Source organism: Hyperoodon ampullatus, assembly GCF_949752795.1.
Source record: "Hyperoodon ampullatus genome assembly, chromosome: X".
Lineage (NCBI taxonomy): Eukaryota > Metazoa > Chordata > Mammalia > Artiodactyla > Ziphiidae > Hyperoodon > Hyperoodon ampullatus.
Window position 1 is genome coordinate 91,877,767 of NC_136913.1, and position 19,302 is coordinate 91,897,068.

Consider the following 19,302-nt stretch of genomic DNA (forward strand, 5'->3'; position numbering starts at 1 on the left):
CTCCGCCCTCGAAGGGGCTTGTAGTGTGTAGAAACCTTCCCTCCTTCACGGCTCCCTCCCACTGGTGCAGGTCCCGTCCATATCCTATTGTCTCTGTTTATTCTTTTTTTCTTTTGACCTACCCAGGTATGTGGGGAGTTTCTTGCCTTTTGGGGGGTCTGAGGTCTTCTGTCAGCGTTCAGTAGGTGTTCTGTTGGAGTTGTTCCACGTGTAGATGAATTTCTGATGTATCTGTGGGGAGGAAGGTGATCTCCGCGTCTTACTCTTCCGCCATCTTCCTCCGGCTCAGGACAGAGAGTCTTGAAAGAAAATCCCGAATGCTTTTCTCCCCTTTCCCTATGCACTGGCTACTCACTAAGGAACAGTCTGGCTTTCATATTGTTGATTGACTGACTGATCGCTCATAAGCACAGCAACCACATTCTAGCAGCCAAGCACTTACTTACTAGGCACTTGCTGTGGGCAGGCCCGGCACTAATAAGCGCTTTCCAAGTAGTGTCTCCAGTCCTATGGGGAAGACTGTTTTCTCCAGCAACGTTTTCCTCCAGCTCCTGTCCTCGCCAACTACACCAATGTCTTCATCAGCCAGTTCCTTCCATGGGCAGATGCGGGCATAATCCATTCGAGCAGCAGACCGCGTCTTGCCTCAGTCCTGGTCCTCCAGCCCGGAGCCAGCCTCCCGGTGTGATGTCTTAATTGCAGCTTTGATTTGCATTTCCCTGATGGTTAGTGATGTTGAACACCTCTTCATATACCTATTTGCCAGTTGTATGTCTTCTTTGGGAAAATGTTTATTCGGACCGTGTGCCCTTTTATGAATTATTGGTTGATGTTTTTTTGGTTTGTTTTTTGCTGTTGAGTTGATTGAATTCCTTTTATATTTTGCATATTATCCCCTCAACAGATAACATGATTTGCAAATATTTTCTTCTGCTTCATAGGTCAGTTGCCTTTTCATTTTGTTGATTGTTTCCTTTGCTGTGCAGAAGCTTTTGAGTTTGATGTCGTCCACTTGTTTATTTTTGATTTTGTTGCCTTTGTTTTGGTGTCATTTCAAAAAAATATCATTGCCATAACCTATGTCAAGGAGCTTACCCCTGTTTCTTCCTCTAGGAGTTTCACAGATTCAGGCCTTACGTTTAAGTCTTTGATCCATTTTGAGTTCATTTTGGGATATGGTGTAAGATAAGGCTCCAGTATAGTATCATTGCACGTGGATATGCAGTGTTCCCAGCAGCATTTATTGAAGAGACTATCCTGTCCTCATTGTGTGTTCTTGGAGTTCTTGTCAAATAGTTGAACATATATGTGTGGGTTTATTTCTGGGCTCTATATTTTGATCCATTGGTCTATATATATATCTGTTCTTATGCCACTACCATACTGTTTTCATTACTATACCTTTGTCAAATAATGAAATCAGGAACCATGATGCCTCCAGGTTTGTTATTTGTGGGGTGGTTCATCAAAGGGTACAAATGATCAGTTATAAGATGAATACATTCTAGGGATCTAATGCACAGCATGCAGATTTAATTTAAGATGTTGTATGGTATGCTGGAGACTTGCTGAGAGAGTAGATCTTAGTTTTATCCCACGCACCACCCCAAAAAACCTTTAGCTATGTGAGGTTATAGATGCATAAATTAGTTTGACTGTGGTAATCATTTAACAATGTGTACATACATCAAGCATCATATTGTTCCCCTTGAATATACAAATTTTATTTGTAAATTGTACTTCCATAAAGTTGGAGGGGATGGGAGGAATGTGTGTCCTGTTCACATGGAAAAAATTAATTACTATAAACTGTCAGAGGTGAAGCCCAGTATTTGGGTTACTAGAAAAATACACTTTTAGTCAGCTGTCTTCAATAAACTCAATGACCGAAAGGAAACAGTGATCAAAGAACTAGGAAACAATGAGAAAGATGTATCCCAAAGAGATAGAAATTATGAATAGGGACAAAATAAAAGTTCTTCAGCTGAAAAGCACCGTAAGTGAAATGAAAATTTAATAAAAGATGTCCAACAGCAAATTTGAACAGGAGAAAAAGAATCAGCAAAGTTTAAAAGGTTAGTTGAGATATCCAGTCTCTGGAAAGGAAAAGAGGAGCAGAAAAAGCAAAGAATGAAGAATAATGAGCAAATCCTATGAGACTTATATGCATCAGCAAGCTTATCAATGTACACATAATGACAGTTGCAGAGGCAGAGGAGAGAGAGAAAGGGGCAGGAAATCTTTGAAGAAATGATGCCTGAAAACCTCCAAACTCGGAGGAAAGACATGAATCTACACACCCAGTAAGTTCTACAAACTCCAAGTAGGATAGAATCAGAGATCCCCACCTAGGCACATCATGATCAAATTATCAAAAGTCAAAGACAAAGAGTGAACCTTGAAAACAGCAATAGAAACAACTCCTCATATACAAGTAATCGTCAGTAAGATTTGTGCGCATTCCTCTACAGAAACCACACAGGACAGGTGGCATTGGAATGGCATATTAAAAGCGTAGAACAAATGAACAAAAATACCCTTTCAACCAAGAATTCTATATGTGGGGGAAATGAAGGGGAGTTAAAGACATTCCAAGACAAACAATAACTGAGAGAGTACATAGCTAGTAAGCTTGCCCTATAGAAAGTACTGAAAGGAGTCCTTCAGGCTGAATTGAAACAATGCTGGGCACATATTTGAAGCAATATGAAGAAATAAACCACAAAGGCCAAGGTAACTACACAGGTAAACGCAGAAGCCAGTACTGCTGCACTTTTGGTTTATATCTCCTCTTTTTGTTCTCATATATGATTTAAAATACAAATGTATAAAGCATTAACTATAAATCTCTGTTAATGGGCACCAAATATACAGACATGCCATGTGTCACCATAATTAAATAAAGAAATGTGGCAGAGCTAGGGAAAAGCAGAGTTTTTGAATACTATGGCAACTATCTCCGTGTTAATACAAACTTGATTATTATAAAGCTAAGATACTAATTGTAACTCCCAGTGTAACCACCGACACTGCCCCCACAAAAAGCTCCAGCACTAAAAAAAAACTAAAAAAGTACAGCAAAAGGAGTGATAAAGGATCACTTTGTACACTACAAAAAGTAATTAATAACAGAAAGCAGAGTAATTGAGGAGTGAAGGAACAAAAAAGACTGACATGTGGAAAATAAATAGGAAAATGTCAGGAAAACTCTTTCCTTGTCAGTAATCAATACAATAACCATAGATAAAACTGTTCAACGAAAAGACAGCACCAGTGAGTGAACTTCAGGCAGTCACCTTAGCGCTGGATGCTCTGGCCAACAGTTAGCACCATCTTCACATTTTCATGGACAATCAGGCCGTTGTCATCGGTCTGGCTGTCTGGTCCGGCCCATGGCGGCAGCGACGTTTCCTTGTGTAAAACTGTCCCCTTTGGGGTAAAGAGCCGTGGGAATCTCTTGGCCCACAGACTCCCAAATTATAAATCCAGGTCACACGTGTCTCTACATATACTAAAACCACTACGCAGGGCTTCGCCAAGACCCTCCTGATGGGGTTTGGAGTTCCGGGCCTTATTGATGGTGACCGAGGCATGCATTTTACTTCTCAGGATACACCACGCTGGGCTCTTGAACAGCCTTCAGTGGACCTTTTGCCTCCCTACCCGGCCTTAGGCTGCAGGACTCAGAGTTCCAGAGTGGCTTACTTCCACAAGTTCAGATTCCATTACACGAAAATGGCACGTTTCTGTCGCTTGCAACACGCCAGAGGTGAATTATAGTATAGGGTCTGACTGCATCCTTTGATGTTTGACTGCTGAGGGCTTTTAAACGTCAACCCTCCCTCTTCCCCAATGCCCCACACTCCACTCTCTCCTTTGGCACGGTTGTAGGGTGGAGGGCAGGAGGAGTGGGCATCAAACGACACTAGCTACTGCCAGCACAAGGGAACTGTCATGCTGGCCCCATCCACTAATCACAGTAGAACTCCCAAAGCAATTTCTTCCATTCCTGACTCTCTGAAGTCTATTTTGGAGCAGCTTGAGAAGGCTGCCCTGCTCTCCCCCCAGAAGCCTCCTCACGTAAGGAATACACTTTGCATCGCGTCTCGGTAGTGTGTGTGTGTGTGTGTGTGTGCGTGTGTGTGTGTGTGTGTGTGTGGTGTCACCAGTCTTGATTGACCGTTGAACCCAACTTGGGATAGGAGGAGTCCATAGTGACTCAGGGTGGCAACAACAGCTCTTCTCCTGAGCCTTCCCAGGAGCGCACTGCAGAATGTGTGCTTCCCATCTGTGAAACGTTAGGATGTGTCAAATTCGATGTCCTGGATCCCAAGGCAGTGTGCTTACTGGAAGTAAGGGACATAGCTTATGTTCTCCTGAACGTGAAGTTACAGCTGACACCCAGTCTTGCTTCTATGCCCATCAACAGTAGTAACTGGGATTAGCATAAAATAGTTGTTGATTTCTTCCTCGTTTTCAGCATTCGTTACCCTTGACCACTCGGCTAAGTGGGGCTGAGTACAACAAAAAGTCTCGGACTGTTGACCGAGAAATGATTCTAGGAAGCCTGTGCTGTTAACGTCTGCCATGCTGTATTAGTCTGCTCAGGCTGCCCTAATAAAATGCCATGGGCTGGGCGGCTTAAACAAGACAGTTATTTATTTCCTACAGTTCTGGAGGCTAGGAAGCCCAAAGTCAGGGTGCCAGGAGGGTGGAGTTCTTGGTGAGGGCCCTCGTTTTGGCTTGAAGATAGCCACCTTCTTCCTGTGGCTTCACGTTGGGATGGTGGGAGGAGAGTACCATCTATGGTCTCTTCCTGTAAGGGCAATAATCCCAATGTGTGGACCCCAGCCTCCTGACCTTACCAAAACTGAATGACCTACTGAAGACCCAGTCTCCAAATACCATCTCCTGGGGGTGGGGTGGGGCTGGGGACGGGCTTCTCGTATGAATTTGGGAGGCAAGGGGTGTGCACAATCCAGTGCAGAGCAGGTGCTCAGCCCAGACTTTAAAAGAAATCTCTCTCTCTGTCTCTGTCTCTCTTCCCTCTCTCTGTCTGTCTTCATTTCTTGGAGGCTGCAACTGAATTGGGGAGCCCTGATGAAACACTCTCCAGCTCCTGTCTTTACTGCTTCTTCCACTCTCCATTCTCACTGCATCCATATCGACTCTGTATGTCCTTTTCTAAGGAGCCTTAACAGCATTAAAACCTCCAAATTCGCTTGCTGTCTCTTGTGGGAGGTTTTAAGCGTTGCTGAGATTTGATCTATACACCTTCTCTCTCTCTCTCAGTTTTGAACTACGTGTGTCTGTATCAGCATGAGCTGCCCCAGGGTGGCAACTGGGGAACATATGCAGGTTCCCATACCCCAGGGCGCCGCCTTTAGGGGCATTGTAGTTTTGCTCTTCAGTGGTGGAATGAAAAGAAGGGATTCCTGTGTGATCACAGAGGCTGAGGGTGAGCTGGCCCTTTAAGGCCTCCAGGGAAAGTGAAGAACTTGATCACTCATTGGACGGTGGTGCTGTCAATCCTTGGCTGCTGGCAAATGAGCTTAGAGTCGGCGCTGGAGGAAGTGGCCCTTCGTTGACCCTTGTAAGGTCCGCCTCCCGTCAGCAGCCAATCAAGCTCTTTCCCGCCCTGTGCGCAGCGGCCGCGGCCCTGTCTCGCCGGGGCGCTCCGCGGGCAGGCCGTCTGCACTTCCCGTAGCGGGGCTCGCAGAGGCATTTTCTCCGACTCTGGTCCCCTGGGCAGCTGGCTTCTCTGCAGCCCCCACCCCGTCCCGGTGGCCCAGCGGCCAACAGCGTCCGCTCCCTCAGCGACACTCAGTGCAGCGGCCGCCATCTTCCCCACGGTCGTCACTGCAGCCCGATCCGTGTCTGGCGTGTCTCTCCTGCCATGTCTGCCACAGAGGAGCGTGGGCCGATCCCAGGTGGCCAGGACGGAGCTGGTGGCAGGGGGGGTGGCGACCCCAGTCCCCTCGGGGTCCGTGCCTCCCCTTCTGGAGGGATGGATGGAGTCGAGGGGGTCACAGCACTTCTGGCCTCCCTGAGGCTCTCCAGAGCCCTTCACGGGGAGGATGGTGGGCAGGAGGCCGCCCAGGCCGCAGTGGCAGAAGACTGGGATGCAGAGATGGTGGAAGAGGAGGAGGAAGAGTTTGAATTAGACATCGAGGACCAGGAGGAGGCTGAGTACCAGTCAGAAGAGGGGGAGGAAACTGAGGAAGAGGTCGAGGAGGAGGAAGAGACAGAAGAGGAGGACGAGCATGGGCAGGGAGGCGCGGGAGTGGTCGCAGGCCGCGGGGCGCCCGCGGTGCAGTTTCATTCCCTGCTCCGGGATGTGGGCCATTGTCTTCTGCACCACAGCCACTACAACGACCGTGTCCTGGCCGGGCCCCACGCCGGCCGCGTGATGGTCAGGCGCCGCTCCCGACCGCCCTCAGACCCTGCAGAGGCTGCCGCGCTTCCTCACGGGCAGGAAGACCTGGGAGAGGCAGGTGAGGTCTGGTGGGGCGAGTGCCAGGCAGAGGGCCCCCCACCCTGGGAGCCGCGGGAGCCTGCGGAGGGGGTGGCATCCCAGAAGGCAGAGGAACCGGTGGCGGGGGCAGGGGAGGCTGAGTTCTGGGCGGGCGAGGTCCTGGCTGATGCCTCCGAGTCCTGGGTGGCTGGGACTTGTGGACCCGTCGAAGGGGCCGAGGCTGGCTAGGGGAGGCCCAGTCCCCTGTCCCTTGCAGCCCCTGCTGCGGCATCGGCCTCAAAGGCAGGGTGCACTCAGCGCTGGCTTTTGGTGGTTAAGCAGCGGGTCCAAGCTCTCAAAAACCTTCAGCCACGATATGCACAAGTAGAAGCCCAATTCTCTAAAGACCTTTAGGATCTTGAGAAAAAGTATGCTGCCTTCTACCAACCTAGGGGCAAACAAATGGCATACCTCACTTTTGGCTGACGGGCTTCTAAAAATGTAAAGATTCTCAGTACGATGACCTGAGAAAATGATGAAATGGCACAGGGGCACTTTTCAGTGGCTGAGGAATCAATGAGGTTCACGGTAGAATTTGTCTTGAAATGGGGTGAACATTTTCCAGTGACGTTCTGGCAGAAACATACAAAATTGCTCTCAGGATCAAATGATTTCCATCCCTTCTCCAAAGGGCCAGAAAAAATCAGCAGCACAGTGTGTGAGATCTACTGGAAACAGGGGGATAATGTTGTGAAAACTGTCAAGCAGCAGAAGTGTGAGGGCCAAGGAAGTGCTGTATCAACCAGTAGGAACATGACCAGCTATTCTCCTTATTTATTTATTTATTTTCGGACATATTTCTCTTCTCCAGATCCTCCTGAGAGCAGAGAACTAGATTCTGCTGCTGATTTCAAATCGGGAAATGTTTCCCACCACCTTGTGATGCCAAAGTCCGTATCATTCGACACTAAAGAAGAGAGTGAATATCATTATGAAAATGCTGAGGAAGAGAAAGAGGATGGAGATGAAAAAGCAGAAGAAGGACTGAAGCTGGATATGGACTCAGCAGAGGGCAGTTCTGGAGAAGACAAGGTATTATTGTATAGTGCAACCGGTCCTGACATATACCTGTTACTGACAGCTTTATGTTTTGTTTTGTTTACATCCTTAATGTATTTTTTGTTTATCTTTTTAACATCTTTATTGGCGTATAATTGCTTTACAGTGGTGTGTTAGTTTCTGCTTTATACCAAAGTGAATCACCTATAGTATACCTATATCCCCATTTCTCTTCCCACTTGCGTCTCCCTCCCACCCTCCCTATCCCACCCGTCTAGGTGGTCACAGAGCTCCGAGCTGATCTCCCTGTGCTATGCAGCTGCTTCCCTCTAGCCATCTATCATGTTTTTAATTGTTTTTGTAAAATAATAAGAAAAAATTGTTGAAATTTAGTTTTGGAAAAACAGTTTAATGTTAATAATGTACTTGTATTCTAGATGGTATAGAAGGAAGTGTGTTCTGAAATGTATTTCATTTACAGCCACAAGTCCTTTGTCCTGTAGCTTTAAGTCTACTGCAGATGGGAAATTTATCAGACCTGGAAATAGAGACCTATATTTTTTTAGCGGTCTAAAATATAGAGACCTATACTTTTAGAGACTGGTCACCAGGAGAAGCAGCTAAAGTGACTAAGCTGTGCACTAGCTGTACCTTCATCACCTGGCCACAGAAATGAAGTCTCTTGGAATAACAATGCCTTTGAGAAGGTGACTCCTTACAAAGTAGTAAAAAGTTAAGGATTTCAAATAAGACTGCATTTCATGAGTAATTCACAAATATTAGTTCAATTTAGATGTTTTATTCAAAAGGAAAGAAAATGAGCCATAGTATTATTATTGGCTATCACTGAGTTGGTAATTCAATCCTAATTTCTCTTTCCGCTACCCATTCATCTTTTCCTTTCTCTCTCTCATCTCTCTCTCTCTCTCTCTCAGTATCACACTCTTTCTTTCTCCCTTTCTTAATTTTGACACCTGTGGATGTTTGATAACAGCCTCATTCTCATTATACAGATACGGAAACTGAAGGTCTGGGATTATAAGGGATTTATGATTTGGTAAGGAGCATAGGCTCTTAAGGTGGAAAGACATTTAAATCACAGAGTGGCCTTTCAAGAAAAAAAACTAACATATATAGTGGTTGGCAAGAGAGAGATGAGGTTGGTGTGATGAAATGATGTGCACCCTGACAACCAAGGGTCTGGGTTACAAGAAGAAAACATTTTGTTTTCTCCTTGGAGAGCCAAGAGATGTACATAGTATTGACTCATATTTAGAAAGTCCCTGGTGCATGTTGTTGGTGTACAATTGTTAATTGACTCTTATCCCATCCTACAGTTGGAAGACATTAAAAGAAGTGGACAGCGAAAGAAGAGAAGAATTTGTTCTTCATGAACATTCTAGTTTTCATTAGCCCACAACACAGATTTTGTTTCAAAGTTCATCATGCCAAAATGATATTAACTGCTATCTGACTTTATTCTTACCTTTTAGATATAAATTTGACAGTATTGTTCACATTGAAAATAAAAGCTTGTTTGACACGAATAAGCTGCAGATTTTTTTTAACATAAATAACACTGACTCCAATGTATCTTTGTTCTATTTATTTCGGCCCACCTTACTGTCATTGAAAGGGATTCCTTTCAAGTATTTGGTAAGCCTGTTTGACATCCTTTTATAGCAGCCTCAAATAAATTAAAACATTAGATTATAAACAACTTGTGTGACGATAGAGATGGTGGCCCAGCCTCTAGTATATGTTATTGAAAGAAACTGATGGATGACCTAGCTTGCCTGGGGACCAGATGGTGCTACTGGCCTGCCATGGAGCAGCAGCATCATCAGCAGCATCAGCATCAGCTGGGAACTTGTTTGAAATGCAAATTCTCAGACCCTGCCCCAGACCTACTGGATTGGATATTCTGAAGGTAGGCTGCTAGCCATCAGGGTTTTACAGGTCCTCCAAGTGCTACTGAAGCACACTAAAGTTTGAGAACCACTGCTTTAGAGCAATGGGGGAAACATTTAACTACACCTACAGTAGAACCAGCCTTAATTCACTGACTTGGTACTATTGCAGGTAAACTGAACAGGATGGTAAGATCTGGACTGAGGAAGGTACTAGAATTCTCAGGGGCCTGAGACACAAAGACCTCCCGGAGGGATGTGTTAGTTTCCTAGGTTTACCGTAACAAATTACCACAAAGCAGGTGGCTTAAAACAACCGAAATTTATTCTCTCACAGTTCTGGAGACCAGAAGTCCGAGGTTAAAGTGTCGGCAGGGTTGGTTCCTTCTGGAGGCTTAGAGGAAGCATCTGTTCCATGCCTCTCTCCTAGTTTCTGGTGGTTGCTGTCAATCCTTGGCATCACTCGGCTTGTACATGCAGATTTCCAGTCTCTTTCTTCATCTTTACATAGTGTTTTCCCCTGTCTCTCTTTCTGTGTTCTTTCCCTTCTTATAAGGACACCAGTCATATTGGATGAAGGGCCCACCCTAATCCAGTATGACCTCACCTGATCTTTATTACACCTGCAAATACCCTATTTCCAAATAAGGTCACATTTACAGGTTCCGGGGGTCAAGACTTCAACATATCTTTTGAGGGGACACAATTCAGCTTATAACAAGGGGCAAAGATTCAGTAGTGGAAGGGACAAATAGATAAAGGAAGAACCTAGTTCCAACACGATAAAAGCATTATGATACCATGCACATATGAAGTTTAAAGGCATTCAAAATTATTAGATTGATTATACATACATCTATTTGTAGTAAAAGGCATACATAGGAGTAATGCATGCATATGTAGTATGCAGAAAGGTGTGTATGAGAACAATAAACCTATTTAAGACAGTGGTTAAATCTATGGAAAAAGAGGGAGAATTCAGTTGGGGAGGGGTACAGTTGGTTTCAATTTTATTTGTAAGCTAACGTTTCTTAAGACGGCTGATGGTTGCATGGGTGTAGCATTCTCTGTACCTTTGTCGAGGTCTGAAATATGTCCTAATTTAAAGAAAATTAAAAGAGGAAATGGGCCTAGTATCTGGAACTTCTTTAAGGGAAAAGAGTGAAGTGGTACTTGAGCAGAGCAGACGATCAGAGAAGGGAAGGACCAGGGGTTTGAGGGTACAAAGCCTTATTTCTATATTTAGTTAAGGCTGCTTGAGAGCTTCCTGGTTAGCATCAGTACATTTTCTGTTTTCCATGCTAGTTCCTCTCGTATCCTAGAGTAGATTAACATTATTTATTTATGTGTGTATCGCCCCAGCTCCCTAAAATGGGAGCTTCTGACTTGTGCAGGACGTAAAGGCTTTTATTGATTTCTCTCTTCTAAATCGCTGGGTTTTCTTCTTTGTAGATGCTTGATAAAGGTCTGTTAAAGTGATGTGAGTGTAAGGTATCCACAACCCTTTCCCCTGTCAGTGGGGTTGACATTTAAAAATGCATTGTCATGTAGTAACACAGTATTCCTCATGCTTAGAACAACAACAACAAAAGGCACGAGGCCTTTTGTCACCATTGTTTAATGAAAGAACAGTCCAAGTAGAAATTTATCCATGTAGGGTCCCTCGAAAGACCTCAAATTGGTTTGGTTCCGTATGGTTCATGCCATGCCAGCAGGGTGTGTGTGTGTGTATTTCTGTGTTAATATAGTTAGCGTATTAACTATAGTTAATAGTTAATATTAAAGGCCTTTACCTGGGCTTAAGAATTTACGGAGGTTCACTTATTTATTTATATATTTATATATATATTTATTTATATTTTTGGCCATGTCATGTGGCATGCAGGATATCAGATCCCCGACCAGGGTTCGAACACGTGCCCCCTGCATTGGGAGCACAGAGTCTCAACCACTGGACTGCCAGGGATGTCGCCGGAGTTTCAGTTTAAACAAACGCATGCATACCTCTTTTTGAGATAAGCCTTTTTTGGTGCATGCTTGGAGTCCTTATCCCTGCCCCTTACCGAGCTCCAGTTACCTAGGGCCCTGTATTTACTCTCCAGGTGGCCCCATGTCCCAAGCCCCAAGAGGCATGTGTGTTCCTCTTCACTGAGTCTGTGCTTCTGAGGGGTGAGTTGCACTGTCAGTGTTATACTCTCAGGACTGAGAGGTATCTACGAGGTGATGGCCGTGTATACAGGTAACAGGACAAGTGGGCTACGTTATCCACATGCATGCACCTGAAGCCTCTCATGTTGAGGGAGGAAGCTCAGGCTTGCTGCTCTGAGGGTTTGCTGTAGCTCTAACATATCAGGCTTCTCTGAGTCTCTGAGAGACAGTCCCTAAATCAGGTCAGGGACAAATCCTGTGTTTCCTATTTCTCTGGGTGTTTGTGGGTTTTTCTGTATCCACATGTATAATATATGTTTTCAATGAGTCCTTCAGCCTTGAAAACTCTGTGCTTTTTCTAGGAAGAGACCTGTCTTGTCCCTCTCTGCCTGGTCCAGGAAAGGTTAGGATGTTCTGATATTTTCCTTGGTTATGGCTCCATCTTCTGAAAGGAGTTGATCCCAAAGTTCTCCTTTTATTCCACTACCTGAGAGGTGACCATTGGGAGAAAAGCAGAGGGGTAGGGTGGGTGCCGAAGTTGGAAACAGTTTTCTGTACCAGTTAGGTGTATGCTAATGACACTAAAGTTAGTGATGAAGAATCACTTTTACTCTAAGCCACCTATTTTCAGATGCTTATAACTCCAAGGAATACAAATGAGTACAGGTGTACAAGTCTAACAGGGCAGGATTCTCAGACAATGGTGTTTTGTGAAATGTAGTATTATCCAGTCCTGTGAATCACGTCATATAGTAGGATCCGTGTTGAGGCATAAAGTGTACATTTTGTAGAAGTCTGAGCAATGAATTATGTGTGTTTATAGATAAGGAATTGATTTCATCCCCAATTCTGTGAAGAAAATGAATTTAAAATGATTCAAAGAGGCACCTAAAGGTTGGCTCTTCTCTCTCTCTCTCTGTCTCTGTCTCTCATCCAATTAGTTATTTACTCTGTTGCCTTTCTCTCCGTTTTCCTGCATTATTTTAGACCGCATCACTTCCTGACAAATTTTATGAACTGTTTCATGTATACAGAAGATAATACAGCATATATGTAAGGTATATCTTAATAATATGTAAACCTGTGTACTCACCACCAAGCTTGAGAACTAGAACACGGCTAATGCCTTGGAGGCCCCCCTGTGCCCTTCCAGGTTCATCCCCTCATTCCTTCCCAGAGGTTACCACGATCCTGAACTTGTTAATAATTCACTTTTTTATACATTTACTGTAGAGGAATGTTCCTGTAAATAATGTTATTTCTTCTCCATTTTGGACTTCATGTAGATCTAATTATACTGGATGTATTACTTGTCTTGCTCTTTCTCTACCCCCGCAATTTTGTGTTTGTGGTATTTATCCATGCTGATGTGTGCAACTGTTGTCATCATTATTCATTGCTCTATAGTTATCCATCATATGAAAATTCCACAATATGTCTATTTCCTGTTGATGGACATGTGGCTTGTTTCCAGCTTTATGCTTTTGCAAATCATTTTGCGATGAACTTTCTCATTCATATCCCACTATGCCCTTATACAACAGCTTCTTTAGTTTCTCAGTTGAGAGCAATTCTCTGCACTTCCCCATCCGCCCCAGCCAGGGTGATATTTGATAACGTCTGGAAGCATTTTGGGTGACATAACTGAGGGTGTGCTACTGGCATCTAGTGGGTGGAGGCCAAGGATACTGCTAAACATCCTACAATGCACAGGACAGTCCTCTACAACCCAGAATTATCTTTCCAACATGTCAGCAGTTGAGAAACCCTGATCTACAATATAGGCCTAGACATGAAATTTCTGGGTCTTAGGTTCTGTCCAAGTTCACTTTACTAGGTAACACCAATTATCTTTCAAAACGGTTGTACTAGTTCATATTCCCAAGAGCAGAGGATGAGATTTCTATTTGCTCCACATTCTTGCCAACTCTTAGTATCATTACCTTCATTACTTCTTGCCTGAACTTTGCCCTAGACTCCTAACCTTCTCCTACCTCTGTGTCTTTCCCCACAGATACATGCTTCATATACTTGCTAAGTTAACCTTCCTAAAACCCAACTCTGGCCATGCCAAATTCCTGTAAGAAAAATTTGACGACTCTACTGCATACACAATAAACTTGGCATTTAAGACGCACACAAAAGGGCCCACTAGCTCTGTAGTGCTAGTAATACCAACTTATTAGGTGGTTTTCAAATAAGCCCTGCCCTTTCTCTGCTCTGTGCAGCATGTGTGTTGTTGAAGACTTACCCTTTCTTAAGTCTGTTCTACATTCATTTCTATGTCCGTTAATTCAGCCAGTTATTAATTCTTTTTAATTTACTGAGTATTTGTCTTTCTCTGTCTCACTCATTTCTCTTAACATAATACCCTCCAAGTCCATCCATGTTGCTGCCAATGGCAAAATTCTTTTTTTATGGCTGATTAGTATTTCTTTGTATATATACCTGACATCTTCTTTGTCCATTCATCTGTTGAAAGACACAGAGTGCTTCCATACACTGGCAATTGTAAATGACACTGCTATGAACATTGGGATGCATGCATCTTTTTGAATTCGTGTTTTTGTGTTTTACAGATGGATGCCCAGCAGTGGAATTGTTGGGTCGTACGGTAGTTCTACTTTTAGTTTTCTGAGAAATATCCATACTGTTTTCCACAGTGGCTGCAACAGTTTACACTCCCGCGAAACTGTGTAGGATGGTTCCCTTTTCTCCACATCCTCGCCAAAATTTGTTATGTGTGTCCTTTTGTGAGGTGATGTCTCATTGTGGTTTTGGTTTGCATTTCCCTGATGATTAGTGATGTTGAACATGTATGCATGTGCCTGTTGGCCATCTGCATTTCCCCAGAGACAGCAGTGGAGACTTCATTCTTAAGGCTACAAGAAGCCATCAAGGGGCTCTACTTTGGGAAATAATTTGTGTTTTAGAAATGTCACTCTGAAAGCAATGTGAAGAAAGGATCAGAGAGGAGCAAGAATGGAGTGCTCATTGTAGCAGTGATTTATGTGAGAGATGCTGAAGTCCTAGACTAAGGTAGGGGTATTGAAAGCACATGAAGAAGTGTATAGAACTGAAAGTCAACAGTTGATTGGCTGTGGGTGATAACTGGATGTGGAGATACAGAAGGTGTTATGAGTGTAGAAGAATAAGTGGTGGTAGATGTATTGAGAACTTAGTATGCCTGAGTGGGAGCAGGAAAAGAAGGAAAAGAGGAGAAACCCCAGGGAATTCCCTGGCGGTCCAGTGGTTCGGACTCGGCAGTGGCTGGGGACCAGGGTTCGATCCTGGGTCAGGGAACTAAGATCCCAGCAAGCTGCGTGGCACGGCCAGAAAAAAAAAATAGGGAGAACCCCAAACCAAATCAATAGTGACAGGAGGGAGAGACAGAAGAGGGAGAGTGCAGATGGGCAGAAAATAGAGAGGCCAAGGAATAGGAGGGCTCAGTGAGATAAAAGAACACATGTAGAGAGAGTGGAAGAATGAGAGAGCAGCATGGCCAGGGGCTTGCGGTCCAACACTGGGATATTTTCATTTTAGATGTGAGAGGTAGAGTAGTTTAGGGTGAAGAATAAACCAGAGTGTGTCTGTGAGAGGGGTTGGCTAGTATGTTGTAAAGATGTCCATTGGAAATGAGAACGTCAAATTGTAGAGTGATTGATGTGGAAGTTGGAGTCATGTAGAAGGTGGTAGGATGGGGCAGAGAGCAGTGGATGGCTAGGGTCAGTGGATGATAGCGTGAGAGTGTTATAAAACGTGGCGTAGCAGGATAGCTTAAACCTCAATGATAAATTTTATGACTGTAGGGACTGATAGATACGTTAACAATGAGAGCTGAAGATTTTAACCCACCACTCTCAGAACATGAACGTCCAAGCAAACAGAAATAAGCAGTGATATCAAAGGCCTAAACACAATAATACATTTGAGCTATTAGATACTATAAAACTTTATACCCAACAAGCAGAGAACATAAATTCTGTTGAGCATATTGACTGTTTACAGAAATAGACCTTAATAAGAAAAAGGAAGCCTCAATAAACTGCAAAGAATCACTGGCATGAAATCTAGGCTCTCTGATCATAATGCTTAACGCAGAGGGTAATAACACAGAGATAGCTTTAAAACACCCAAATGTTTGGAAACAAAATAGCATACTACTAACTAATCCTTGGATTGGAGGAAATCAAGAAATATGTAGAACTGAATAACGGGAATATTCAGTATCCCTCAAAGTTTAAGATATATTTACCCTGGACCCACTAATACTACCACTAGGCGCTTCGCCTAGAGAATGCCCATGCAAAGCAGATGACAAGGCCAAGGATGCACAGAGCTGCATTGTTTGTAATTGTCCAGAACTGGACACAACCCAAATTCAGAAACTACTTGGGTAGGTATATGAAGTGATATATCCATCAGTGGCATGTCATACAGCAAAGAAAATGAACAAACTTGGCTACATACAAGTTAGATGAATCTTACGAATCAAGATATCAAGCCGAAAAAAAAAAAAGAAAGAACAGACACACACAAGAATACATTCTATAGGAGGCCATTTTTACAAAGTACAAAAACAGGCATGCATAAATAAATTACAAGAGCCTACAAAATACCTGGGTGTATGAGGGAAAAGCACGAGAGACTTTTGCACGGGGTGGGGGGTGGTCATGTTTGTTTTAACTCAAGTAGTAGTTATAATTTCCAGAATTGTTTTCTTGAATAATACCCCAGAACTGGTACAATCAGGAGGGTGGAAAGTGAAGAAGACATTGGACCACTCTGTTTCTGCTGAGAGCATCACAAATTTTGGCTTTGAGACCACATTGCCTCCTTCTCCATCTATACAAAGTTGATGTCCCATGCCTTGCCTTTTGATACCCACAAAACTAGGAACTGTACCCTGGGACCTCTATTATTACTGCTGCAGGAGAAGCGAAAGTTTCTGAGCCCATGCTCACTAAGAGAAACCAGAAACCACAGAGGAAGCAGCATAGACTCCACCTTCCTGCTCCTACCAAATCTCATGGGGGTTTATTATCTGCTTGGCAGAGGCTAAGCTATGTGTGGAATCCAGGCCATAAGGGCGGGAGTTCAGGAAATGTAGACTTGGTCTGCAACCTCGATCAAGCCTTACCTGCTGTGATTGGGATTGTAATGGAGTCAAGTGAGCTAACCTACGATATTTGCCACAGGATATAAAACTGGAAGTGGGGAAGCCAATTAGGAGGCTATTGGAGTAGTCCACCTGAGAGACGATGGGAGCTTGGACCAGAGTGACAAAAGCAAGGTGTTAGAAAGTGGTTGGATTTATATTTTACTCAGAAAATAGGACTTGTCTATAAATTATGGCAGGGTTGAGGGAAAGACATAAAAGTGTGAAGATTAATACTTCCTTTCACTCCTGCCCCAGACATCCAGTTTTCTCTGCAAACCCTCAAGCCTGGTTCAGGAGCCCCTCTTATGTACATCACTGCACCATGTGTTTTGAAATTCCTTGGCTCATCATCTATATTTCAACTAAGGAGTCGTTTCCCGGTGGGCAGACCGTGTGTGTGGCTGTACATGGCACAAGACCTGGCATATGGTTCTCTCTCAATAAATAGTGCTATCATGAGGAATGGAGGAATACCGGATCACCTTGAGTTCACCAACTCAGTGACCTGGGGAATTCCTCTGTATTAAGGGGCCCTATGACTCCTTGCTTATTTCCAGTGTTGCCAGATGGGGCTACATCTTCCAGTGTGCATTGTGAACACATTTGGGTAGTCAGAAACTGGAATCCAACCCCAAGGGAGGGGCACGGGACTGAGGCTTACTGAAGTCAACACACATTATGTTCCACTAAATTTCCCCTTTGCTCTCCATGGCAGTGATTGCCCTAAGCACACTTATCCCTCATTATAGTAAATCAGAAACACAAAAACATTCTGCATTTTGCCCTGGGCTCCATTGTGAACAAGGCTGTATCCACATGAATATCTGAGACAAAGCTGCTGACAGAAAGGTATAAATGCTGAAGCTGCTCTAGGAACTACTTGAGAGTCTTAACTGAAAATTAAAGGGGAAGGTAGTTTGATATGGACTAAGGGCTTTGAACAAAGTAATAGTTGAAACCATTTACATTCTGTGATGACAACGGAACACGAAGTCCAGCCATTAGAAATTATAAGGTAAGGTGATAAGGTGGTTGCGCGTCACTCAGGGGTTTGACATCCCTACTGGGTAAGCCAGAAACTGCTTCAGGTCTCCCAAAGAAAAACTATGATGAACAATCAGTTGCTTCATACATTGCCACTTGTAAATTAAGAGGGTAAACTAGTACTTTTAAAGTGAATTTATTGTGATTCATTGAGCTTAGTAATTTGTATATTCCTTGGGGTTCTAAACACTTCCTGGAGCCTGTGTGGGAAAGGGCCTTCTCTCATCTGCGGGATTCCAGGAGCTTCTGGCTGGGCAGACACATTTGGGACATATCTTAGGCACTGGCTCCCCCTGGAGTGCATTCTCCAACCCTTGTAGACACCTCCCCCTGCCCCCAGTCAGGGTCACACAGCTCATTTCAGGAACTATGGATAATAAGGCCAGGCTGCTCCCATGACCCATGTTTCTTCTTCTAGTCGGCTTCAGGGATGCATATTTTTCCTTCTCATTCATGCTATTAAGTGGCCACAAAAAAATGGCCTCGTAACTCTAGAACAAGTAGATTTTCCATATTTTGAGCACTGATTGTATGATTGGCCATAATAATTTAGGTGCCTTCCATGAATTAACTCATTGCAGCCTCTAAAGAAGTCCTAATATTATCTTACTCTAGAGATGAGGAAACTGAGGCACAGAGAAGCTATGTAACTTGCTTAAGATTCCACGGCTAGTGGGTAGCACAGGTGAAATTCCAACCCAGGCAGTCTGGCTTCAGAGTCTAACCTCTGACATCTACTATATCATCTCCCCTCCCGGCTGGAAAATGGGAGGAATAATACCTACCTTACAGAGCTGAAGTGAGGATTAAATGATTATTATTCGTCCTCTGGAGGAGGGTGGCCATTTTCTGATCAGTGGGATGGGGTAGAGAGTACATTTTGTCAGTTAAGGTCCACACATAATCCTCAAGGTGAAATAAGCGTTTCCATTTATTTTTAATAAATTCAAAGTGAAGTTCTGTATAAGCAAGTTGCCATAATAATGCATTTCAGTGTAAAGATGCTCTCTTAATATGTTTGCATTAAATGGAACACAAGAAAGGTCACTCTGACTTCATTTCCATAGCTCACTCCTAAATAGGATCTGCAGATCCAAACAGAAGCTTTTCCAGACCTAATAGCTCCTGGAATAGGTTTATGCACTTGAAATTCTTCCTTAGCCCAATCAAGGTGACACATAAAATTAACCGTCATAATTCCTATGGAGAATACTCACCCCTTTCATAGCCCATGAGACGACATACTTATAAGATGACGACCTTTCATGTATGACTAAGAAAATTTGAACAGCTCCTAGGTGTCAGGTTGCTCTAACAAATAGATTTGTTAGCAAATGTATTTTATTAATGAAGAATGAAATGGAGAATGCTTATAAAATAGTCGTTCATGGTAAGTCTGAGCAAAAGGTATTCTTAAGGCAAGCGTGTAGAGGCCCATCCCCTTGTCTTTATTTCTTCTGCTCCTGCCCAAGGTCAAGATTCATTATCTCTAACTTGGATCATTAACATAGCCTTCATTCTTTCTG

At 43.7% G+C, this 19,302-nt stretch overlaps 1 protein-coding gene across 3 annotated transcripts in view; it reads left to right on the top strand.

Moving 5' to 3' along the window:
* LOC307069506 (uncharacterized protein) overlaps window positions 1–14,252 on the top strand; it is a 40,087-nt gene extending 25,835 nt beyond the window's left edge. Inside the window, exons 1-3 of one of the 3 annotated variants that reach the window (XM_079727882.1) lie at window positions 6,379–6,494; window positions 7,326–7,546; window positions 14,151–14,252. In XM_079727882.1, coding sequence (XP_079584008.1) covers window positions 6,410–6,494; window positions 7,326–7,546; window positions 14,151–14,189 — 345 coding nt within the window. In that variant the 5' untranslated portion in view covers window positions 6,379–6,409 and the 3' untranslated portion in view covers window positions 14,190–14,252. Of the gene's footprint in view, window positions 1–6,378; window positions 6,495–7,325; window positions 7,547–8,850; window positions 9,055–14,150 lie in introns of those variants that run through there. The other 2 variants (XM_079727881.1, XR_013811498.1) reach the window with 2 other exon arrangements.
* The last annotated feature ends 5,050 nt before the right edge of the window (window positions 14,253–19,302 follow it).